The 25,848-nt window shown below is 33.1% G+C and overlaps 2 protein-coding genes across 3 annotated transcripts; one reads left to right on the top strand and one right to left on the bottom strand.

Annotated features, from left to right (window-relative positions):
- Positions 1 to 11,316: 11,316 nt before the first annotated feature.
- Positions 11,317 to 16,122, bottom strand: LOC125215333 (GPI transamidase component gaa1-like). Of its 2 annotated transcripts, XM_048116721.2 has the most exons (7): positions 15,414 to 16,122; positions 15,227 to 15,318; positions 14,697 to 14,796; positions 12,946 to 13,801; positions 12,603 to 12,727; positions 12,392 to 12,412; positions 11,317 to 12,322 (listed from the first exon to the last, which is right to left on the bottom strand). In XM_048116721.2, the coding sequence occupies exons 1-7, from the start codon at positions 15,500 to 15,502 to the stop codon at positions 11,548 to 11,550; spliced, it is 2,058 nt and encodes a 685-aa protein (XP_047972678.2). In that variant the 5' UTR covers positions 15,503 to 16,122; the 3' UTR covers positions 11,317 to 11,547. The 2 variants fall into 2 exon arrangements, with proteins under 2 accessions (XP_047972678.2, XP_047972677.2); XM_048116720.2 differs by having other exon boundaries at positions 11,317 to 12,412; positions 15,414 to 16,115.
- Positions 16,123 to 22,138: 6,016 nt separating this feature from the next.
- On the top strand, positions 22,139 to 25,349 carry LOC125212970 (altered inheritance of mitochondria protein 32-like). The gene is made up of 5 exons (XM_048113285.2): positions 22,139 to 22,522; positions 22,997 to 23,082; positions 23,768 to 24,073; positions 24,229 to 24,312; positions 24,728 to 25,349. The coding sequence occupies exons 1-5, from the start codon at positions 22,154 to 22,156 to the stop codon at positions 25,050 to 25,052; spliced, it is 1,170 nt and encodes a 389-aa protein (XP_047969242.2). The 5' UTR covers positions 22,139 to 22,153; the 3' UTR covers positions 25,053 to 25,349.
- Positions 25,350 to 25,848: the final 499 nt, after the last annotated feature.

Raw genomic sequence — 25,848 nt, 5'->3', positions numbered from 1 at the left:
CACCAAATTTGATGTGATTGGTGATTTCCTTTTACTACTTGATATTACTACTATATTAAATTTGAAAGAAATTTCAATTTTGTGTTGCTTCTGTCACAGCGCTAACCTTAAACCTGGAACCCTAAAAAGGAAACCACAAGAAGCAAAAGTTTTTAATTTATTTAAAAAAAAAAAAAAACTTTTTGTGTTGTTTTGCATGTGGCCGATCCAAATAGAAAATATGTGAGGATGTTTTTGAACTAGTTAATGGGACTGAAATTAACAGTAAAAAATGTAAAATTGAATCACTTATGGATAGCTAATACATTTAAATTCAATGCATTAAAAGTTTATTTCATTTTGACTGTACCATTTTAAAAATGCAGGCGAATTTATTACTCTATCATTTTAATACACTCAAATTACAAAAACTCACCTACATATAACAGACACGAATTGCACACAGGAGTAATATTTACACATCACACATGCTATCACACTACGCACATACATATACAATTACAGACAGCACTGCACATGTACAACAGAAACAAAAGGGTTATTGATCCATAAAACTACCTACAAATTTTGACTGAAATTTATTACTCTCTTCGTCCATGAAATGTTGTCTACTTTTGCCTATTTTGTTCGTCCGTGAATTGTTGTCGTCCATTTTGTTTTTTTCATTTTTTGTTAATGGACCACACTTTCCCCTAACTCATTACACTCACATTATTTTTATAAAACTAATACAGTATATAAATGTGAGACTCACATTCCACTAATTTTTTTCACCCACTTTTCTTCACATTTCTCAAAAATCGCGTCAGTCAAATGTGGACAATATTTTGCAAATGGAGAAAGTAGTATCTTTTACAAACTAAAAAAAATTGGCCATGAATGTATTTAGTGTAGTGAATTTCTCACAATTTGAATTTCTGGTGAAATTTAAGGGAAAATTCCACCTACATAATTGGATGTGTCACGTTGCATTCAATTTAGGGCAAAACCAAACTTTTGAGAAATTCACTATAAGGCATGAGTTTATAATATTAGCGACCAAATTTTAGTTCGTAGGAATATCAAGTTTCGGCCACAGTTTATGATTTTAGGAACCATTACACCTAAATAATAGTATATCAAATGTTTTGTCATTATCTATCAAGCAATATATTTGAAATTAATGTTTTAAAAATAAAATTGATAAGTCAAACGGTAAAGCTATCGATTCACACTTTAAAACGGCTTGGTTGATCATCGTTTAAAGGTACAAAATTGAACCGGACCAATAGCCAAAAATAATGCCAATTTAAAGGTAAAAAGCGAACAAGACCAAACACCGATACATCATACATGGTTAAATCAGTCGAACAAGCCAATCCTATATTATTTTTAAAATATTATTTGAAACCGTGGCTCTAACTTCCTTTTTAATAAAGGGCCCAATTTATCCCAACATGGAATTTAAATGAGTCGATTTTTAAGGAAACTTCAAATCATCTGAACACACCTTAAATACTTTTCTTGCTTATCTAACACTAAAAGAAACTTAATATTTTTCCTCCAATAATTCGATGTCGGGATATATTTATAATAAAATTACTGTAGCCTCTTTCCAAGTTAGGATAAGTCCAAGAATGCCCATTCCTCATTTTCATCATGCAATAAGCAGAGATCACGTCTGTGCATACAAATTCAAGCAATAAATAAATAAATAATAATGCATCCCTCCAAAATTTTTGATTGAAATAATTTAAACCAATGGGAAAATCCCTCGTAATATTTCTTGGAGGCCAAGCAGTACGTAGGCGAACTTAGTTCAAGGTTTAAAAAAAGCATATGATAATTTCGAAGTAAATGTAGGGTAGGCCACCCTCGTAATTCGTAAAATAAAAGATAAAATAGAAAAAAAATAAAAAAAAGGACAGGCGCACTTACATAATTGAGAACCTGTTAAAAATGAGAATCCAATGTGGGGCAGTATTAAATTTAAAAAAATTGATGACTTCAATGCACTGTTTTGCTACTATCAATTTTAATAGGCCCACATCATTCTTCATCATCAGGACTTTTGCAAAATATTGTCGATTTTATTATTTACGAACTGACACAAAAATCAATATACGGCGGAGAGGATGAGATGACAACCACCAGTCCCACGTTTTGTCCTCTTTCATATTCACATTTTTATTCATCAGAACAAGCATACCAAATTATTTAAATAACTATTGGCATGGATCAATTATGTAGGATGTGAATTTTCTATATATATAATGTACTCCTGATTATGGAAAATTCAAATAAATATATTTTCGATATAGTACTATAATTTACAAAAGCAGAGACAAAAGTGCATATATAAGGAATCTTCATAAAAACAATTTTGGTTTATGTTATAATCCTTGAACAACATAAAAAGAATGTTTTGTCTCTTAGAAAACAAGAAAAATAAGTAGTACTACTAGACAAAAAACATTAATTAAGCATATAAGCCCCCTGGAAGGAAAATTCGTGAGATGAAGAATCAATATTAATTGACTTGAAATGTCTTCACCAATTAATCAAATTTTGAAGGCATATATTATTGTGTTTGTTTAAGAGGTCTGAGAAGAGGGAATTTGGGTAGTGAAGGGTCACTCGCACTTGCTTCTTTATTGCAAAGATACACGCCACTTTTATTGGGATCATCACATTCACTCGTAACAACAAAGCAAATTTGCTATAGTAGCAAAAGCTGATTTCGACTTTCCACGACTTTGTTACACTATTTTCTTATATTTCAAGTAAAGCTAATTTTGTGCATGACATTTCATGGAAACACCGAGCAAAATAAAAATTTAGTATAGTATTTTGTTTCAAGTACTTACTATTCCTAGTTCCACTCAATATATCCACATTCTTGATTGGCACAAAAAGTGATTTAATATTTTAATGAGGAGTGAGGAGAGAGGAATTTATTTCCAAATACAAAAAGTTAATATCTTGAATCTAACAAACTAAAAAGGAAATATAGACATCTTGAATGAGACGAATGACGAAGTATTGCGCATAGATATAAATTGAACCTAGCAAGTGGGGGGACACTGGGGCCTAGGGTCATGGGCAGTCATTAAACAAGCCCCTATGCAAGGATGATATACATAAATCGAGAAATGTCATAGAGTAAACAATTTTAGTATTTAGAAGTATTTTTATAATTTTATGGAGTTTGTAATTACATATTTTAAAAGATGTTGTTATTGAATTAGTTAAATTTTAAATTTTAGATATTTATCTCGTGCTGTAATAACAAAAAATTAGTTTATACAAATTAGTCCAAATTTTGATTTTTATCTAATTCTATTATCTTATACTCCAGTACATGAACTTTTTTATAATATGGAAATTGTCATAGTTTTCATTGGCTAAGAACTCTAGTTCGTTAGTGATCGATATAAAATAGCAGTAGATTTTTTCTAAAATTAAATTATATGTTTAAGTTAGATTTTGGATATTTGAGGACTTTTGTTACTTTGTGAACTATTTAGAAATAGAGGGATGATTTAGAGACATAATGTCTCCAAGTCATAATAACCCTATGTCACTTTGCCATAAATTAAATTATTATATGGACTAATATATCCTTATTTTAAATTATAAAAGGAAAGACAATTCATTTATTATATCATTTATCTAAGTAATCAATCAAATTCATATCAAAAGTCAACTCATCAAATTACACTCTTTTATCAAAATATACTCAATCATCTAAATATACTCAATCAAAACTAACGAAATCTCAAATATATTAATTTCTCACTCCATAAATCATAAAAATGACTACATGCATATACATACTTAATTTCTTAGTATTATCATCCAACAAAATAGTTATACTCATTCGAATTAAATTATTTTATTAGTATTAAATAATTACTAAAATTCTAAGTCATAAAAATGACTACATGTATATACACTTAATTTTTAATTGTTATCATTCAATGAAATAGTAATAATTATTCGCATCAAATTATTTTCTTAGTGGTATTAAATAATTATTAAAATTCGTAAAAATGACTACATAAACACACATACTTAATTTCTTAGTCTTGTTATCCAACTTATATGGTAATAGTCATCCGCATCAAATTATATTATTAGTATTAAATAATTATTAATATTCTATGTCTTAAAAATGACGACATGCACATACATAATTTCTTCGTGTTATCGTCCAACGGAATAGTTATAGTCATCGCATCAAATTATTTTATTAGTACTCTATTAAATAGTTATTTTTTAAAGAGAGTATTAAATAATTATTAAAATTCTAAGTTATAAAAACAACTACTATGTGCATACACTTCATTTTTAATTGTTATTATCTAACGAAATAATAATAGTCATTCACATCAAATTGTTTTATTAGTTGTACTATAAAATAACTATTAAAATTCTTAGTCATAAAAATGACTACATGCATATACATACTTAATTTCTTAGTGTTATTGTCCAACGAAATAGTAATACTCATTCACATCTAATTATTTTATTAGTACTAAATAATTATTAAAATAGTAATAGTCATTCTTGTATAAAGTATTTTAATAATATTAAATAATTATTTTATTAAATCTATTAAATACCTATAAGTTTAGAATTTAAAAAATATTGTATAAAGTATTATTTAAATACAGGTTAATTCATTATATTAAATTAAATTTTAAATAAACTAATACGTATTATGTGAAGTTAGAAAGAATAGTTCAAAAGCATATTTATGTAATGAATTTAAATAAACTAATATTACTTAATAAGTTGTTTGGAAATTTATGAGAGATTGATAAAAAGATTTGAATATATATTTGCTTAAATCAAGCCATCCATAAATATACACATAACTTTCCTAAACAAGTAATTTTTAAATACAAATAAATGTTTCATATGCATAAGGGTAGTATGGTACATGTACAAAACATAAATTTAAATAAAAATTTAAAATAATCTAAAATGACTATTTTAACCTCATTATAGCATTATGGCTTGGAGACATTATATCTCTAAAACATTTTCCTTAGAGATATTGTATAGTATCTTAAAATACATTAATCTTTGGATTCCTTGATCAGATATTAAGGATAAGTATCAAAATTTCACTGTAAATTGTTTCATTCTAGGAGGCAACATCTCTGCCAACAATACATGTATCTATTTGTTTGGCTGAAGTGCTGTATTATTATGTAATTGTCCTTTTCACAATCTATGCACAGTGAAGGGATAATATATAAGGTAGATAGCCATTCAAATTAAAAAGTGCCCTAATTATGGACGGCTTAAATAGCTTAACAACAGACAATAGATCTTACTGCCGAAATATGTTCACTCAAATAAATGAAACATGTAGTCTATACTTCTATATCAATTGAAAGGAGCACTTCTGGAGTTTAATGATAATCAAATTTGATTTTTGAAATTTATCTACCCTTTAATTTGGAATTTTGGATTAATTAATCAAAACAAAATATAGTGACGTATTTATAAATTGTGTATGGAATGGATTGATTTTCTTCAAGACCTCTGTCAGCACAAATTCTTGGAATCCCTTAACCTCATGAAGCATATAGTAATATAAATGACAATTATTAAAAGACATCGAGTTTATTTGCGGCAAGTTAATTAAGTAGAAAATACACCTTTCAAGGTAAAGAGATAAGGGTTAGTACAAAGTAATATCAAATCAGTATGTACTAATAATTAAAAAACGAATAATCCGTACAAATTAAGTTGTCTGTTCTTATATTTTTTCTATCAACCGTGAATCTATTGATTTGTTTTGTGTGTGGGGACAAAACTTAAAGATTAAAGCTAAAGAAAATTTTGACTTGGCAACATGTTTTACTTTTTTTTCAAACAAATACAACTATCGTCTAATGATAAAGTAGGTCTTTTGTCTTAGTTTCAAATCACAATAACATCTTGATAAGTCTAAGTCGTAGATGTAAGTTATTCTTTAAATGCATATGAATGTGAGTTTGTGAGTAAAATAGTTTAATCCAAATTGACCTAAGATATTGGATTGGATTTATTGGCATCCAATATATATGTATCCTTACTTGAGATGTATCCGGAATTAATTACTATTAATATTTTTTTAGTTAAACAAATCCAATGTGTTCACCGTGCATATCTTCACCAATTAATATAGTATTGGGATCGAATTATGTATTTTAAGGTTGCATTGGCACAACTTAACCAAAGCCACCTAAGGGAATTGATTGACATTGAGCAAGATAAGGTAGAAGACAAACGCTTTTTAACATAAAAAGGATATATTTTAGGTTAAATACACTTTAAAAAAGTTCACGTTCTATAAAAAATTTCTTTTGCATATAACCAATTGTCTTATTTTTTTCATTTTAACTCATCTACAAAATTTAATCCTTTATTTTTTGTGATAAGTTTCTTTCTCAAATAAGAAAATCCTCATTGTCCACAAATAATACTTTAACCATTTTTTCCTTTTAATTCCTCTTATACTTTATGGAACTAACATTAAACCCCATATTTTTCATCATCAAATCTATAATTGGTAGTGGATGGATGAAGTATTTAATTAAATCTTAAATTATATATCAACTTTATATCAATACATACAGCTTTGAAGTCCTAAAATATTGACGTAACACTCATTATTTGTTAGTATTAAAGTGCAAAACAACGTTGTCATTTAATTTCATCATATCATTTTAAAGAAGGGAAAAATAATCGAAAAAATTATAAAGTTTTTGGTCAAATTTTGATTTGTCTTACGACTTTGAATATGAGTCAAAAAAAATTGTACTTATGAAATTTGTATTTGTGAACAAATATCCCATGGCAAAAAAATTAGGTGAATTTTTATCTAATATGGAGCTAAGAAATCATACGTAGATGACACTGCTAACGAGTTAAATAATATTCTTATAGTTTACTCCTAAATAAAATGATGTTGTTTAGTTGAAAATATCATTAATATATTACACATAATTAGTGATCATAATTTTTATCATTAGATAATTAAGAACAAATCAAGTTTTCATGAATTTTCCAATTGATTTGGTCTTTTCGGCAATATGCCCTTTAAAAAAAGTACTAGTACTATAAATTAAACATTGGCAATTTTGTCATTGTGCATCAAATATAACCCCCTTAATTTCGTGAATTTTGTATTGTTTAAATAGCTCATGCCAAGAATCATGGTTTTGCACTCTCAGCTCATGCTTTTTCAGTGAGTAAATACAAACGATATCGTTCAATCACCTTTATTTCCTCTCCATAACTCCATTCGTTATACACATGATGTTTTCTACCCACCTGCGGCTGCAAGGTAGTAGTACCAAAATTTTGAGAGATAATATCTTCACAACTATAATTACCAATAGTCAACTCTAAGTTTTGATGAGAAACACGATGTTTTACTGCACAATTAATATCGAGTTCACAACTCTATTCCATCATGATTCATGCACGTAAATACATAAGGGGCGGAGGCACGATGGGGCTTGGGGGGCCCTTGGGCCGCCCCTCACCCATTTCAATATTTACTATATATAGTATATGTAATTATCTTTTCCAAGATGAAGTGCTAGTGTAGTTGGATTGATATTCAGCCTCTTGATCTCGGAGATTACAAGTTCAATTCCCACCTGGAGCTTCTGATTATTTTTCAAATTAGTAAATTTTGTTAATTTTCTTCCATTAGTAAATTTTGTTAATTTTCTTCCATTGTTCTGTTTTATGGATTTTTTCACATTACTAACTTCCACTTTTTATTTTTCAAATTAGTAAATTTTGTTAATTTTCTTCTATCTGTTTTTGTCTTATGGGTTTATTCACATTAACTTTTATTGATTATTTCTGACTTTTTATTTTTCAAATTAGTAAATTTTGTTAATTTTCTTCTATTTGATTCTATCTCGTGGGTTTTTTCAAATTTACTAACTTTTATTGACTTTTTTACTAGAATTTTTTTGCATAAAATCATCTTAATTCATATTCATAAAAGAATTGTTTTCATAATTTAAGAAGATAAAAAATAATTCTTTGATTTCATAAATATTGTTAATTATTAAGATATTAATAAAATCAATTTTAATGTGATGCTCTTTATTATAAAAAATATTATCGTAGATAATAATTCTTTGATCTAATTATAAATACTACCAAAATATATTATAAAATATTAGTAGTAAAATATGTGCTATGTTCTAAAAAACTATTAACTTATTAGTTTTCTCATCATCCATTTCTCACCCGCGGTTTTTTATAAGTATTTTTCACGTTCGAGTTGTTTCCATGTCGTTAGCATTGAACACACTTAATAAATTTTAATGGTAATTTGAGCCCCCCAATGTTAAAATTGTGGCTCCGCCACTGCATACATATATTTTCGATCTTCCCTCCACCATCTTAAATCTTGATTATCGTGGTCTAATCTCTTTGTGCGAGTATTAATGTCTCCTAATTGAAAAGTGAACTAGAATCCTAAACTGAAAAAAGAAACACAATATTGCTACAAAACTACAAAATGTAATTAAATTAGTCATAATGAAAATTGAACAATTTACAAGTATTGCATTGCTATTATTGTAGTAGTTAATTAAATAGAATGCACATTTTAAATTTTTAAAATTTTAAGAATGTGGTCCTGTCGTCGGTGCAGGGTACACCCACGGCCCCTCTATGTCCATCCTTAATTTTAAGCAACTTGATGAAACTAACGCGCAATTAATGCGTTACAGTGCTAACAATAATGAATAATAACGTGTAACACTGTTCAATTAAATGAATTTCTTTAATTTAAAATTAAATAAATGATTGATTTTTTCTGTAATTAATGATCGAGTTTGACCAAAGTTGACGACCATTCAATAAGTCAAAATTAGTTGACCTGTCGGTGGATTTATTTTGATTGAAAAGTTTCAATGGATTTATATTTTGGGAATCCATGTATTCAAATTTTTTTATTAGTATAGTTCTGATTAAACAAACAATTTGAAAAAATTTGGAAGTTATAAAAGATTAAAAGATTCCTGAATTATATTGTTAAGCTTTGATAAAAATGAGTAAAAGTTTCTCTTGAGAAAAGACCCCTTCTAGAATATTTTTCACAAAGTCGCCATATATTTTTCCTTAAAAATTGTTAATCCATTATTTTTGTACTACTGTATTAATATATTTATATTTTAATCTCACTTGCAGAAACTGCCTTTTGAATTCATAAAATGCACTAACAAATATGGAATTTTTTTCAGTCAATAGAGAAGAATGCCGGTCATATACATGCTAAATTTTACGTAATAAACATTAAATTTCACACAGTGTCTATAAATGTAGTTATTACCAAATCACCTCAAAAATCATTATTGGGTTAGTATTAATGAATAGAATCCTATGCATGAAGATATTTAAGGTTGCAAGAAAAAAAGAAGGAATGATTAGAATACATTAGACATGCACACATGGGATTTGAGAGGAATCCTATGTAATAGAAGATTCCACAATTAATACAGTGCCATTTAATTACTCACCTTCATTTAATTCTTTCCATACTTTTTTCAATTCCCTCCCATTTTTGAATTCCCTTAGGTTGTATTCGGAGTTATTATGGGAAGAAAAATGGAGATTTGAGCTTTTGCGGTGTACACATTCATTTTGAATTGATTGAATTGGAAAATTTTGCTATTGGTCAACTGGGTAAAGATGCTTTTCTTTTTTCCCTTACTATTTTTGTTATCTTTACGAGTCTAGCTTACACATAGATGTGATTTATTGCAGTTTTATGATTATCTAAATATTGACAAAATTTTAATAGTTTACATATAAATTTTAGATTTATATTTTGGTTTTAGTCGAGATATGTAATATTCTACTCTTAAAAATTTTAATTTACCGATACACCGAATACAATATGATGTTTTATGTTAAATCGGAAAAATATCCAATTACTTATAATGATATAGGTTTATGTTAAAATGACAACACTTCTTAAAGTGACACCATGACACTACATATACAGCAATATTATAAACGTTACACAACAATATTACAAACACTACATAATAATCTATAGATTGCTGTATAGCGTGTTGGATATTGCTGGATAAGAAATATTGTTGTATAAAGAGCAACAAATTGTTGGCCGAGCTTTTCAACTTTTTCTCTTTTTTTGCCACGTGGCAGCTTATTATTCGTCCACGTATACAAATGATTGGCTAGAAATGGTGGTATGGTGTTATTTTAAAGGGTGGTGGCACCCCAACATGCCCCTAATGATACGTGCATAAATAAGTTGCGATGCTCATATTTAATTGAAGAACTTATCTTCTGTCCATATTTTATAAATTTGGCCTCCAAAGTTCGAAAGTATGTTCTCCATCTTATTCAAAGTTAAAGTAAAAAATTCCCGGCATTAGATTTTTGTAGTAGAAGAGAATTGCAGTTTTACTTATAAAGTTTATATAAAAAAATATAATATTTCTTCCGTTCCACTATAAGGTGCACTTAATTTTGTATTTGTTTTGTAAAAATAATATAAAATAATTAAAGTGAAAATAAATTAAAATAAAAAAGAATATAACACTTAGTAGTACAGTATTTAGTGAAGCATTGAAAAATCTAAAAATATGAAGCGAAACATCCCCCAAAGCCATAGACCAAATAGGCCTATTTGATGAGCCCACAAACCGAGTGGGTTCAGGCCCATATACCTCTTCTGGGGGGGGGCCCTCCGTTGAAAATGAAAACACTGTACTCTACCCGGGCTGCCCGTAGAATCTGGGCGGGAAGCGAATTGAGAATTGGATTTGGCGCCAAAAGTGGGAGTATAGCCCGCAAAAAGCGGTGATTATTCTTTTTCTCTTTCATCAAGCCGTCGATTATACGGATGGTACTTTGTTGTGCACCTGCAAATTGCAATCCATTCAATCACAATCTCTATCCCTCCATATTATATTATCCTTGTGATTTACCGTATTGTTTTTGAGACAACCGTTCGTATTGTTTTTGAGACAACCGTTTCGTATTGTGACTTAAATAGTAAAAAATATTTTTGTCAATTTATCTATGTTTTTGGTGGTCTTTTTAAATAAATAATAAAACACTAAATTTCTACTGTAATGTTACATTTTTCGTATATTGCAATACTATTGTACTAGTACTACTTTGGTATTTGTATGTGTCCATATTCAACAATGATATTGTTAATCACACTTGTACTATTGCCACATTTAATTTGCATGAAAAATATAGAGTTGTTTGATAAAAACAATAAATTTTGATAAAAAAGTGCAACTCCCTTTGCTGCTACAACTGCCAATCTGCTGAAAAGCATCCAAGTAAGACAGATTTCCATGCCAAGAGTAAAAGAAGCAATTGTTTCTATAAAGGGAGGGGCTCCCTTTTCATGAAATCTGATAGCATGAAATACACCTAGTAAACTACAAAGGTCCAAGCTAAGACAATCTTTGAGCTTAAGCAAAGTAATTGTATACTGTCTTGATATCTAATGAACTGATACAACGAGGGAGGAGTGTACGCGTTTGGGACAGCTCAACGACGATGTAGTAAAATGCGAATACAGAGAACCCAGCAGGGGAGATGAACCATGCAAATATATATGTAAGTAGCACTGTTCCATGCCCTAAGGGACTCGGTCCAATTCCAGTAGTCATCTAATTTGACTCTGTCGAAACTATCTAATGCACCTCTCAACAAAAGAAATGCAGTTGGAGGAAATCCAGCAAATACCAATAAAATGTTACAAGCTCCATGGAGAAGTGCCTTCATCGTTTTGGCTGACACGTCGATCCTCAAGGGTACAGCCATTAAACACATCGGAACTAGTAGCAGGGCTCCGATTTGTGCTGTTGCATAATTTATCACAGACATGAGACAGAGTCCTATGAAAGCAGCAGCAACAGTCACAGCCTTAAGGAGAGTCCATTCCCTGATTTGCAGTTGGCTTGCACGTGAAATAGATAAAGAACCAGATGCTGCACATGTGAAGAAGAGCCCAACTAATGAAGACGCGGTCCACATCAAAAGGCTGGTTAATGGTGAGGAATTAGGAAACTGGCAGAGAAAATAAGGAATTATTGTTACGATTGCACCCCATAAATGGACAATGAGAACAGTTTTCGCAGTGTGAAGCCAGTTCCATGCTGTAAAAGTTGGGATTGATTCACCAGGATGAGATGGTTCCAAACTGACATCATCCTTCCCAGACTTCGATTTACTAGCATCGGAAAAGAGAGCAGCAGCAACCAATGGAAGGGGTGCAATGAGCAATGCAAAGGCAATCATGTATATCCCAACTGAAACAAACCTACTCGGCGATGTCATGAGATACAGAAAAAAGGACTGATGAAACTTCTCGAGAAGATTATTCACAGACCTTATGACTCCTTCAACCAACCTGTAAAGAAGGTGAACTCGTCTTAGTGGAGGAACATAATTTAGAAATAAATATACAATAACCACATGGAGCAAATAGGACAAGAAAATTGAAAAAAGAGCAGAGGAAATTTATTAGCATCAGGCAAATGAATCACTAGCATTGCTTGGTTTAACTATATATGGGGACACAGGAGGAAGCACAAACTGACCTCCCAGCATGCAAAAGGAACAGAACCCTCTGACTTGACGAGAACCTTGGTGAGAATTCCAAAGTAATAGAATCAACTTGAAAATCACGGAAGGCACCATGTGGACCAGTTGGAACGCCTAAAGCCTGATATAAATGACAGGAATGCAATCTAAAAGTGAATAAAGGGTAACGGCACATTTAAGCCTTGAAGAAAGTTGTTAAAACGAGTAGAAATTAATCCTCAAAGGCCATTTGTAAGAACTATTTTCAAGAAGATGATAGAGTGGTTAAAAAAGTAGGTAAGATGATACATCAGTACTTCACATAAATTGTAAAGGCATCCATGAAATTAAAGCAATTACCTGATTGTAAAGGGAACTGGCAAGAGTGGCGCAGCCTTCGACGTAGTCAGAAGCAGGTATGCCAATTTTCCAATCAGGATTTAAGCTCTTAGCAACCTTGCCGAGCAACTCCTGTAGTTCACCCAGGCTGTACAGCCACCAAGAATCAAGCAGAGACCAAATTTTCTCTACCCTCACTTGTAATCCCTGTCCATGCACAGCCAAATAATTGACAATGTTGATGAGGTCCAGATTTGGCATCTGCCCGTTGGAAGCTTCAGCATATATCTTGAGACCATCCTTCTCAAATCCTGTGCTTCTTTCAGCAACCTTAATGACAAGCGCAGCTGCCATTGTGCCAGCACGTCGAAAACCATTAGAAACCCCATTTCTCTTTACAGAAGTCAATTCATGCCCAAGAACACTACTTGCACCGCACATATCCTGATTTTTCTCCAAGTCACCACGTGATAGAGCATAATAATCTCTCAGCCATGCAGCAACTGCAGCATGTTCCCCATGTCTTGAATCAGCAGCAAGCCATATGATATCTTTAGCAAGCCAACTAACTCGAGAAAGCAGAGAGAAGACTGAGTATGCAACGCCAAGAGATAATGCTTCACTAGTAGTGGTCTTGACAGAATTATAAGGTGTTACTATAACAATAGCTTCCTTCCCATCACCACGTGGAGCTCTTACTATTCCAACAGTATTGATCCCATAAGATGTACAACTGTAGTTTTCTTGGACTATACCGACATCAGGACCCAAGAAAAACTGCAGGGGGTGAAAATTATCAGATATTGGTTGGATTTGGTGATAATTAACTTCACCGCCTGATTCTATTATGTGCTTTCCTATCATCTCTGGAATTTCACTGCATGGAAATTTTACAAGGCATAAATCAAGACCATGGATAAGTTCCAAGAGCTCAACAACTCTAACAAATGCAGGAAGAAGCAAGTCCAACAAATTCTTGAAGGCAATGACAATATACTTTTTTCTAAACTAGTATAAGTGCTCGAAACAAGGCCAAAAATCATTCATGTATTGAGCTTTTGCAATTGAATGCTGTCCCGCTTGCCTTTGGTTTTAAAGAATCAATACACCAACTCATCTCTCAGTTATTATGCAGATATTTTCAGAAACATATTTCAGTCGTAAGAGGAGCATAGCCTTGTGATGCAAACTACTTCAAAAGTGGGACACTCTATCAGCGTATCTCAATATAGTTTTACATGTTGAGGAATACATCTGTCCTTAAATGCAAATCAGAGGGAAAAAGCTTAGATGAGTTGTTGTGGACAGAATCTGAATTCAAAATTCAACTGGTGCAACCCAAATTTCTTTTTCCTTATTAAAAGCTTTTGCCATCATATATGGACCACCTAACCACCAAAATTAACCAATGCAACCACCATCACTCCACTTAAATACCGTAAAAATAATGTAACTGGATAGGGTGAAGGAGGTGTGATAGAAGACAAATACTTAAGGATGTGATGACAAGGTGGGCATATTTAATGCCACAAGAGGGAGAAAGCATGTGATGGTGTTAGAAATTCAACTAGATTCATTGTAAGAGCATAACATGGAGAAAATGGATGAGGTAGATAGATTAGGATGGCCATAACATGACCAATTGAAAGCATAATAAGCACACACCTTTGGAATATATTCAACCCAATAAATTATACAACAAAGGCATATAAGTAGACAAATATATGACACTAACGCATCTGCACAACCACAGCCTTGAAAGAAATACCTACATGCCAGTGTTGGTAGAAATTGAATCTATACTCATTATCTTGTTTAAAAATATATGCCCATCTGAAGCATCAGCACTAGAGAGCATTGGGCTTGCAGAACCTACAAATTGACAGTGCAAAAAGAAGGGAGGAACAATATCATCAGCGATAAAAATGAATGTAAAAAATCATGTTATTTTTCTTTTTTGATAGTAGTAACTATCTTTATTGCGAAATTGGCACAAGTTCAAGCATAAAACTGAAGCAGCAAAGTATTTAGAATAAACCACACCTACCAACAAAAATCAACTCAAAAATCCTGATTACAACAAACTGGGGTATTTTCTGATACTGCTCAAGATTGACATATACACAATCGTACAAACAAGTGATTTTAGTATGGATCACAAATAAATCCACAAAAAGTAAGTGGTGCTCTAATCCACTACAAAATTTTCACAAGCAACAGCTCAACAAATTTTTTTCACAAATGAACACATTATAAATGACTACCGTACAGAATAATCTAGAGAGAGAGAGGTAAAACCTACCAGGCATTAACGCATTCTCCGAGATATAAGTGTTCTTGGCGAGAACAGGCAAAAGCAGGAGAGTTAAAACTCCAGCTACGCAACATATGATGCTGAAAATTCGATTTCAAAACCAGTTTTAAGTTTCCTTGGCAGTAAGGAACTACTCTAGTCTTCCCATAATTCTCGAAATCTACACCGATCATACCTGACTAAAAGACTGTGAGAAATGAGAAAAAGGCCGATCCGAATAATTGGCCGCGGCTTCGGTTTGACGACAGCTGCAACTTCCGCCATCGTCGGTCGGCGTCAAGCTTCCTGAGTCTCGATTAATTATTAATAACAAGCTTCCCTTTTTTGAGTATAGATTCAGGGGTGGAGACAGTTCAGTTTCAGTTAGAACCAATCGATGATCTCGATTAACCAAAACCAAATTAGCGTCATTACCTATACCGATACCACATCCACCCACACACAATCCCAATTAATTCCTTTTTCAGCATATGGGTATTCTAGTTTTGGAGTAGGAAAAAAATAATTAAGGCAGAAAAAATTAAAGAGAAACAGAGACAGGGACCACAAATTAAAGAGTGAGGCTCTTGGCGTGGAAATGGCGGGTGTGAGGTTGCCGGTGGAATGGCCGGAATTCGGGAGACAGAGGAATAGACACTGGAGTGCGACAGTGCTTGCGGTGCCCCAGCCCCTTGGTGTTCATTGATTTTCGTCCGGTTCTCGAACCACCCCATATCCGCTTCATATTTTACATCAAATCGAACCGGAAATATAAGCATTAAAACATTTTTCACAATTCAAATTCGTTTATGTGAATATATTACTAGTATACTAAAATATTTAAATTAGCAAAAATTGAGTGAGTGAAAATGCGTGAAAAAACATTTAATTTAGCAATAATCTCTCCATTATTCTCATCGTTGCTTTATATTATTTTCGCTTTAACTATTTTATAGTTATTTTTCGAAAATAAGTGAAAAAATGAATTATTTTCGCTTTAACTATTTTATAGTTATTTTTCGAAAATAAGTGAAAAAATGAAGTATCTCACTTATGGTAGAACGAAGGGAGTATCACTATATTTTCATATTCTTATAGATATAACGTATGGGGCACACTATGGTGCCACTTATATTAAAGTGACAATGTAACTCTATTCTTAACCGTTAGATCTCCTATATAGATAGCTTAGATTGGATTGTAGAAATAGAGTTGAGATTGCTTGGTTGTTATTATTGTGTTGCTTACCAGGGTAATTGTGTCTTTTTGTTGTTGGTATTAAATTCGAGATGGAAAGGAAACTCCCGGTTTTTATGGCCCTGATTCACTCTCTCTCTTCCACTCAGCTATAATGCACACCCACTCCGTGAAAAACTAAATCGTTTCTCTCTCCAAATCTTCCAAAACTATCATCTGCTGATTTTTTTTTCATACATTTAATCAAACCCTAGTTTACGAGCGATTTGTGTCTCTTCTTCTCTGCGAGCGATAGTCACACCAGCGGTTTCTCTCTCCAAATCTCAGCAAAACTCTCAGTCAGCGATTTGTCTCTTCTTCTCTGTGAGCGATTGTCACACCGGCGGTTTCTCCCAAAAATCGGCGCTTGAAGTTTGCAGCAAGTCTCTTCAACCTCCGTCTTCTCCATCTGAGCGTTTTGTGTTTCATTATTGGTTAGCCTGACTGCTTATTGAAGGTTGAGGGTTTATTGAGTACTGATTATCCTCATTTGGGTTAACTTCGGACCTGTTTTCACCAACATTATTCCAAATATTCTGGGTTGAATATTCGTTTTTTTTTTCTGGGTTATATAATTGAATGAATCGTACTCAGTTGCTGGAATGCATTTGTATGAATCGGTTTTTGCTTGGTTAATCTTCTGAAATATTGTATTGGATGCTTTGGTCTAGTTTATATTTTGCTTTGTTCTATGTTGTTGTTTGCTTGGGTGTCATTAAAATGTATTTGTTTGCTTATTAAAGATTGATATTTTGCTTATTCTAATGTTAGGAAGTGTTGGGTGTCATTAAAATGTATTTGTTTGCTTATTGAAGATTGATTCTTTGCTTATTCTAAAGTTAGAAAATGCTTGGTCTCATGACAGACATTGTTTCATACGCTTTTGTTACATTTTTTTGGTCACTTAGAATTGCTTGTTTTTATTGTTTTTTTGGCTTTGTTCTATGTTGTTGTTTGCTTGGATATCATTAAAATGTATATGTTTGCTTATTGAAGATTGATATTTTGCTTATTCTAGAGTTAGGAAATGCCGAGTGTTATTAAAATGCATTTCGTTGCTTATTGAAGATTGATTCTTTGCTTATACTAGAGTTAGAAAATGATTGGTCTCATGATAGACCTTGTTTCCTTAGGGTTCTTTTGTTGTTTGATACTTGATCTATTTCTGGATTGCATTTGTATGAATCGGTGTTTTTTTGTTATTAGGAATTGTTGTGTTGGGCAGTAGGAATTGGTTGGTTTCAATGTAGACATGGTTCATGCGAATTGTTGTGTTGAGCGGTAGGAATTGCTTGCTTTCATTGTAGACATGGTTCCTGCGAATTGTTGTGATGAGCATTAAGAATTGCTGTGTTGAGCAGTAGGAACTGCTTGCTTTCATTGTAGTCACGGTTCCTGCGAATTGCTTTGATGAGCATTAACAATTGCTTGTTTTTATTGTGTTGGTTACTTTGTTGGAAAAAGATTTTGTACACATTTTATTAACGGGGTGCCGTTGGGATTCATACATATTAATGGCGCATTGTTACCTTGTAAGTGCTTTGTTTTAATGTAATTCTTGCTTGTTGTGATATAGATTCATCACCGTGTGTAATTCTGATGAGATGTGCTTTGTTCTATCTAATTCTTTGCTTGGTTGTTGTCCTAATTTGCTGTGATTGCTTGTTACTGACTGGCCAGTTGCTTGGTCAAACGTTATTATATGCTTGTTCTAAAATAAAATCTTTTTTTTTTTCTTATTTATTTTAGGACACGATTATACAATGGTGAGAAAGACGACCGAAGAGGAATGCCAAAGACAAGCTGCTGAACTCGCAGTCGGATAGGAAATTAGTTAGTAATTATAGGGAACTACTTATTTCATTTTGTTATGTTACTTTACTTTTATTGCTGAACACCGTATCTCAGTTGCATATTATTGCGCTAGAATGTTCTCTTATTTTAGTATATTTTACTATTTCATTTCGGATGTAGAATATCAGATGTTTTGCTTGAAGCTTATTTATTGGTGGGTTGGACGTTTAGAATTGCTTAGCAGTGGAGTGTATACTAAATTCGTCATTACTATTGCAAACAAAATGAATGATCGCATATTGCATGTTATTTTATACTGAATTGCTTTTTAATAATGTTCCGTCACATACTATGGATACACTTTTGACTAGCCATTATTGCTTCATCCCGCTTTATGATTAAGTCAAACAATTTGTGCTAAGGAATACCTGTATTAGAATAAGGTTTTAGATAGTACGTATAACCTATTGCTCGGTTACATTTATTTTATTGCTTGATTCTTATTCCAGAATAGCATTACAAATATAGCATGTCCATCTGTAATTACTTCAATTCGAATAGTTCTTGATGTACTTTCATACTCCCTTCGTCTTGGATAATTCATCCCAGTTTTCCATTTCGGTTTGTCCCACATAATTTGTCTCATTTCACTTTTACTATTTTTGGCAGTGGATCTCATATTCCACTAACTCATTCCTACTCACATTTTGTTATAAAACTAATATATAAAGGTATGACTCATATTCCACTAACTTTTTCAACCCACTTTTCATTACAATTCTTAAAACCCGTGCCTGGTCAAAGTGAACTGAATTATCCGGGACGGAGGGAGTAATTAACATAGAGTTAGCACTGCAACTGCCTTGGATTTATAAGTTTATTTCCGTTGGCTATGTTTATGGATTTGCTTGGTTTGCAAAACATAAATTTATTTTGCTTGCATATATCAAAGTGTTAACATATTTTTCAATACGGAAAAAAGCACAGCCAACCAAAAATCAGTATATACTCCACAGATAAGCAAATTTAAATGGCCAACCAAGCAACACATAAACTTGAAATAAAGCAGCTAATATTCACCATCCAAAGCGGAAAACCAAATTCTAAAACCAAGCAATCCGTAAACCAAAACAAAGCAATATTCTGAACACATCCAAATCAAAATTAAGTTATTGCCATTTTTATAAAACGATGACAATCACCACTCAAGGTTTGGGGAACTCTGCCACCATCTTTTCAACATCAACGGGTCCCCTTCTTCTGTGCCTCTTCAATGTGGTCGTCTGCGCTTTTTAATGAATCCTTCACGTGCATGAATGTGATCCATTTCAATCCCATACTTCAACTCTTCCCTGTAGCACACAATATATTGCCAAGTAACACACTCACGTGAAGATTTGGTTCCATGTTTCCGTGTGTTGATTCACGAGCATAAGCATCATAGAAAGCAATTTCGTTGTCCAAGGTGTCGAATTTCTTGCCAAAGAATGGTTTTAATTTGTCATCGCAATCGGGCACACAAGGAACTACGTAGGATATAGAATAAGCTTTAGCTACAAATGAGGTAAGCAATACATGGTATTCAGTCAAGCGCACATGCGATGCAAAATCTGAATTAAAGCACAACAAGCACTGCCATGCAAACATAGAAGCAATACAGTATTTAAAGCGCTGCAATTAGTCATCTATTACTAATTTTAGAAAAGCAAGCAAGGATATTTTTTAACAACAATCAAATGCAAATGGAGCCCAGCAATTAAGCAACCCACCATATTTAACCAAGCAATGAAATTTTTAACTAATTAAGCAAAACACAACATGCTTAACCAAGCAATAGGCACAACTAAGCAACACAACATGCTTAACCAAGCAATGTAGCATAACAAATCAAATTCGTGAATTTGATGACAAATTCATAAACTTCATCAAATTCGTGAACTCCCTGACAAATTCATAAATTTCATTTATGAGTTCAACTAGGAAGATGCATATTCAGTAGTCCACATATCAAATTCGTGAATTTGAGTTCAGGTATAAAAAGTCACAACTACACGATTGCATAAAAATAATCACAAATCGAAAACCAACAAACTGTGAATACACTAGCTGTCTTCAAAATCAGTGAAATGAATATCGGCGGGAACTTCTTCTCCATGGATTGACTACTAACTGAAGATTGAAGAAAAAATCACGGAGAACAGAATGCAAATGGCGCAGAAGATAAAAAGAATTGCAGAGACTGAATATAGCGGTGGCGGTTTTTGGCTAAAGATTTGATAGATTAATGCTGAAAATAGAAGAAAGAGAGAAGGAAGAGAAAGACCGTAATTTGCGTGAAGAGAGAAACGGCTGGAATTGTTATTCCCAGTTATAGCCTTTTGCATTTATTTATTTATTTTTTTATGAAAATTGAGTCTGCCAAGTGTCACTTTAAAATTGCATCTCACGCCAAATCTAACGCCTCAGATTGTTGGTATGGTGTCACCCAAAATAGCGTTGTCATTTTAGCATTTCCCTATAACGTATAGTTATGCTAATTGTTCAATGTGTGTGATTAGTTTGAATAAACTCGATTCGAAGAGCTCAAAAATCGATCCAAAACTGACTCATGATCCAATAAGTTTTGAACCGATTTGTCGCAATCTAAACTCGTCCCATGATTTAAACATATGGCTTATTTATAAAGTTAATAGTACTTGTAATTAATAAAAGTGAATTTTGTGTTGGGTAATTATCTACTTGTGTGTTTCAATGGAGTTCCTTTTTACAAACCTAGGTTTGAATAAATGCTTGTGAAATTTTCGTTTGTCAAAATCCAATATACTATTCATAATAGTAGTACAAAGTGTTGCAATCATCACTTTCTTTCTGATGAAGTAATGATCAAAATTTTCCAAGCTTAGTTTTCCTTGTTGCTTCACGCCTTCAACTATACACATTCGAACACAGTGTATTTTCCGTATCATTACTACTAAGCTTTATTAATTTAATAATTTTTTTAATTTTTAAAAATAGATATCAATCGTTAAAATGGGTTCGAATATTCAAAGGAAGACGCAAAAAATAATTTGCGAAAGGTTAAAATCAAAACTTTCCGAAAATGTGAAGGCAATAGTAGCTCGGCTTAATAATAAATGCTCCAATTATATAGTACTTACATAATATTGAAAATTTTGAAAGTATTGAAATCCCTGCTGAAGCTTCCCCACACAATTAATAGATCAATTAGACCAAGTTTTGGTTTAAAGTTGAAACTCTAGACTAGGTCCAATTATATATAACTAAAATATAAAATCATGTTTGCGTGTATTAAATCTCAATACATTGTAGACTAGCTCCACCTAAGTAATACAGTATAGTAATAGTATCATTTTCTAGGGACAGTGGGGCCAATAATTTAAATAAAAAAATTTGATCAAATTTTAATTAATATCATAATGTTTGAAAATTAAATATTAATCAAATTGTTTAAATAGTCTCAATTATCACTTATGTGTTCAATACAACATATTTGGGTGGTGCTTGTTTCACTAAAGTAAGAAGAAAAAAACTACACATTTTAATAAAACAACAATATTTTGTAAACAATTGAGAAAAATGAAAATGTAGTCATTTAATATTTCATTTTCATATTGTATATATTGATCAGAAGTTAATTATATTTTGTGATTTAAATGAGTAATATCCATTACTAAAATGATCTAATTTGGCATTTGTTAAGATAATTAAATACTCCTAAGAAAAAGGAATAGAATCATCATATGCAAATTATATTTTTTATAATGAAGTAGAAAATTGAAATAGTGGTATGAGTGTGTATGACCGGTAGGTCACGCGCACAATATCAGTGTGGTTTGAATTGGTTGGGCGTGTGTGACTATTGAGTTTTAAACAGCGATTTATATCATGTGCTCAACGCGATTCTTTTTCTCCCCAATCACACGCTTATATCTCCCCTCCATCTCCTCCAAACACCTCTCCAAAAATCTTCCAACACTCTCAATCAACCCCATTTCCATTGCCATGGCCGGAGAACCCAAGTCTTACGCCGCCGTCGTCGCCGCGGACGATGACGACGCTAAGTACGGATTCGAGCGCACCGAGATGTACCAGACAAACCTCGCTGGCACCGTTGACTACTTCGAGCGCCACGTCTTCCTCTGCTACAAGTCGCACGACTCGTGGCCCTCCAAAGTCGAGGATTCCGACTCCGATCCGCTACCTAAGAAGTTCGCTTCCGCTCTCAAAGCTCGTAGGAGCGATAACAAAATCAAGGTCAGCCTAACAAATACGCTTATTTTTAGCTCTTTTTTTCCTTTAGAGTTTGATATTTTAATTTTCGTTGGATGTTCAGTAACGTAGTCTGCATTTCATGTTAATACACATGGTTTAGGTATGTAGTTGAATCAGTTTTTAGGCTTTTACTATCGATTTAGCTAAACCTAATTTTTGTGTGGTTTGATATGTATGTTCTGTTATTGATTTATGGTATACTATTGCTGTTCTTATTTAGCTCGATCGGTCAGATCATGACGCTGTTTGCTGTTTGCTGTTTGATTCAGTTTTTTGACTGACCGAACTTGGTGAATAGTTCATGTTTAGATTTCAATTTTGGATCTGCTGCTGTTTTCTGTTTCTTGATATAATATGATATGCCGCCTTATTAGGTTAGGCATATTTATATTCTAGATCTAACATTGAGAAAGACAATCATGGTACCTAAAAGTTTTGATGATTTTTGAATTGTAGACTCGTTTGACCATATGCGAGGCAGCCCATGATATGAACTTGTCGGATGGAGATGTTCTCATTTTCCCTCAGATGACTGTATACAGGTATTAACAGAACTTGATTCCTTATCTGAACTTGGTTCATCAGTGTTGTGAAATGTCACTGAGATGCCCACATAGGGGCTGACGGTGTGTCACAGACTCACAGTAGGCAGGTATCCGTATCAAATGGAATGATTGATCAAGAAATTCAGGGCCACCCAGGGCTAGGGGGCGCATTGAGTTGTTCGTGTTTAGTTTAATTGGCTCTTTAATTTATTAAGCAAAACAGTGCTGTTTTTTTGTCAAAGCTATTCAATTACTAAAAAAATTTATGAAGCCAACGTGTTATTCTAAGATATTCATTTACCATGGGATAAAAGTTTATATGATATTGCTGCTTTTGCAAATTTCCCATTTGCTTATTTAACTTTTGAAATGAAAGATTACAAACACTGAGTGATACTCAATTTAGACTTAGCAATTCTAGGTTTATGTAAAATCCTAAACAGAAGAAAATGGTGCTGCCTGACCATCCTATAGTCAATTCTGTAACTGTTGGTAATGCTAACACACACCTGATGACCAATTAGTTGGCATGTACTTTATAAGCTTCTACTTTCTATATTTATATAGTGTTTTGGTGCATGTTTAGGGGATCTAATCATGAATCACATGATTGCATCTTTATATTGGCTCTTTGATTTAGTAACTTCTAACAGCTTTTAAACTTTGTGTTTTGTTTGTGAAGGGGTTTGACAGAGTCAGATGTTGATAGCTTTGTTGAGGACGTACTAGTGAGTGGAAAACCTTGGCTTTCTGGAGTACAGGAGGAGTTGAATGGTTCATATGTGTTTGTTTGTGCTCATAACCAACGAGACAGGAGATGTGGTGTCTGTGGCCCACCTTTAATTGAAAAGTTCAAAGAGGAGATTGCATCCAAGAATTTGAGCGATCCTGTCTTTGTGACTGCTTGCTCGCATATAGGAGGACACAAGTATGCAGGAAATGTGATAATCTTTAGTGCTGATTCTGATGGAAAGGTTGCTGGCAACTGGTAAGGACTCTGCATCTAATTGCAGTGTGTTATGTTACTCAAATATGCTCAGGACTGCTTGAACACATGTTAAGCTGTATTGCATGTATATCTATATTAAAGAAGGTCTATCGACTATCGTAATAGTAATATTATCTTCTTTTTTCTTTCTGCAGGTATGGGTATGTCACACCGAGTGACGTTCTTGAATTAATTGATACACAAATTGGGAAGGGAGAAGTCATTGAGCGGATCTGGAGGTTTGTGTTTTCCTCCTTGATAGTAGTACGACTTAAGAACCAATGTCATGTTTAAAGCTGCAGGCTAGTTGAAGCCACTGTTTCACTTCTCTGGCAAACAAAAGTAAAAGTGATTTTCAAGATCTCTTTGGGTCGTAGTGAGAGCAGCAATGATGTTCTTAATGGTTTTGTATATGTGCATTGGATCAACTACATCTCAAAGGCAAAAAGTTAGATACATCCTGTTTTGCTTACTCATGAAACAACATACAAAGCCAACTACCATGTAGAAAACTTTAAACTTCTCACGATGAACTGTGCACCTATTTATTTTTGTGATCTGATTCAGACAATATGGGAACTTTGTTTTTGAATAATGATTGAGTAGGGTTTTTCATTGTTTATTAACACTGGAAGTATTGTGGCTATTTTCCAGGGGGCAGATGGGTGTAGCTGTCAAAGAAGCTGAAAAGGTCGAGGAACCAAAGGTTGCTAATGGAACAGGCACAAACAACCATGAGCAACAGCCTCAAGAGGTTGCTGCTGGAGAAACAACAAAAAACGTGGGAGGCTGTTGCCAAGGTGCTAATGGTTTCTCATGCTGCATGAATGAGGTTGTGGAGAAGACAGACAAGGAACCACAAGGACTCTCTGCCTGGACCGGGAAATGGGAGCAGCGTCAAGTCCTCACAACTGTCGCTGTGGTGGGTGCGGTGGCTACTATCGCTGTGGCATATGGTGTGTACCGTAGGGCAAGATGAAGGGAGTATTTTACCATATTTTCAAATAGGAAGTTGCGTGCCCATGATTTTATACAGATGCTGAAGGTTATATGAATAAATATCAGAATACCTGTGATTGCATTAGTCTCGGAATGTAGTTATCTGAGATCTCGTAGACGCTGGTTGATACACCAATACTGAATGCTGATTCGTCATCCCCAATTGCCTAGCCGTATAACATTTGTGCTGTGGTTGGCTAAATGACTGAACCATATAGTATGTCCTTTTTTTGCTGAGTGGCATTACCGGTTATATACAATGGCTATGTTATTTGTTTGTTTCTGTTCAAATTGCTCATTGCATGAAATAGTCACTTTCGACTTATGCATATAAAAAGGATTTTTATGTTGTCAAAAAACTTCTGCTAACCAGCCCAATGAAGGGAGTTGATGTTTATAGCAGTAGCTCCCGGAAGCATTTGTGGGCAGCCACGACAAAAAACATCGTTATATTTTTTGTCGTAGAAGATCAGCATTCATGGAGAGAAGTCTTAACTTGGGGATGCCGTTTTCTCGTAGAATAATTGTAGTGTAATTGCTCATCATTCAGTCTTTTTATTCTTGCGTACGTAGAGGAAAGTCTTCTGAATCATGATTACTCGACGTCACTAGAAGATATTACGATATAGTAATATAATTAATAATCGTATAGTTATAGACTTATGGTGACTATTTTTTTTCAAAAAAAAACGTGTCATTATAGCGCAATCATATTAGGTGGTGACGATGCTTGTGGGAGCATTTTTATTGGATGGATGGAGTGGGTCTGGGGTAGT

This window comes from Salvia hispanica, chromosome 3, assembly GCF_029641045.1.
Source record: "Salvia hispanica isolate PSC_SH4W2 chromosome 3, Shi_PSC_v1, whole genome shotgun sequence".
NCBI classification, from domain to species: domain Eukaryota; kingdom Viridiplantae; phylum Streptophyta; class Magnoliopsida; order Lamiales; family Lamiaceae; genus Salvia; species Salvia hispanica.
The sequence above is the reverse complement of the archived record's forward strand: the minus strand, read 5'-3'. Positions and strand labels throughout refer to the sequence as shown.

Excerpts from the sequence above, each read along its gene's own strand:
- LOC125215333 (XM_048116720.2), bottom strand. The coding sequence starts at position 15,502 with ATGGCGGAAGTTGCAGCTGTCGTCAAACCGAAGCCGCGGCCAATTATT. Across the intron at positions 15,319-15,413 it reads TCTCACAGTCTTTTAGTCAG|CATCATATGTTGCGTAGCTG; the intron begins GTATGATCGGTG and ends TCGAATTTTCAG. Across the intron at positions 12,413-12,602 it reads TTCCTTTTGCATGCTGGGAG|GTTGGTTGAAGGAGTCATAA; the intron begins GTCAGTTTGTGC and ends CCTTCTTTACAG.
- LOC125212970 (XM_048113285.2), top strand. The coding sequence starts at position 22,154 with ATGTGCTCAACGCGATTCTTTTTCTCCCCAATCACACGCTTATATCTC. Across the intron at positions 22,523-22,996 it reads GGAGCGATAACAAAATCAAG|ACTCGTTTGACCATATGCGA; the intron begins GTCAGCCTAACA and ends TTTGAATTGTAG. Across the intron at positions 24,313-24,727 it reads GTCATTGAGCGGATCTGGAG|GGGGCAGATGGGTGTAGCTG; the intron begins GTTTGTGTTTTC and ends GCTATTTTCCAG.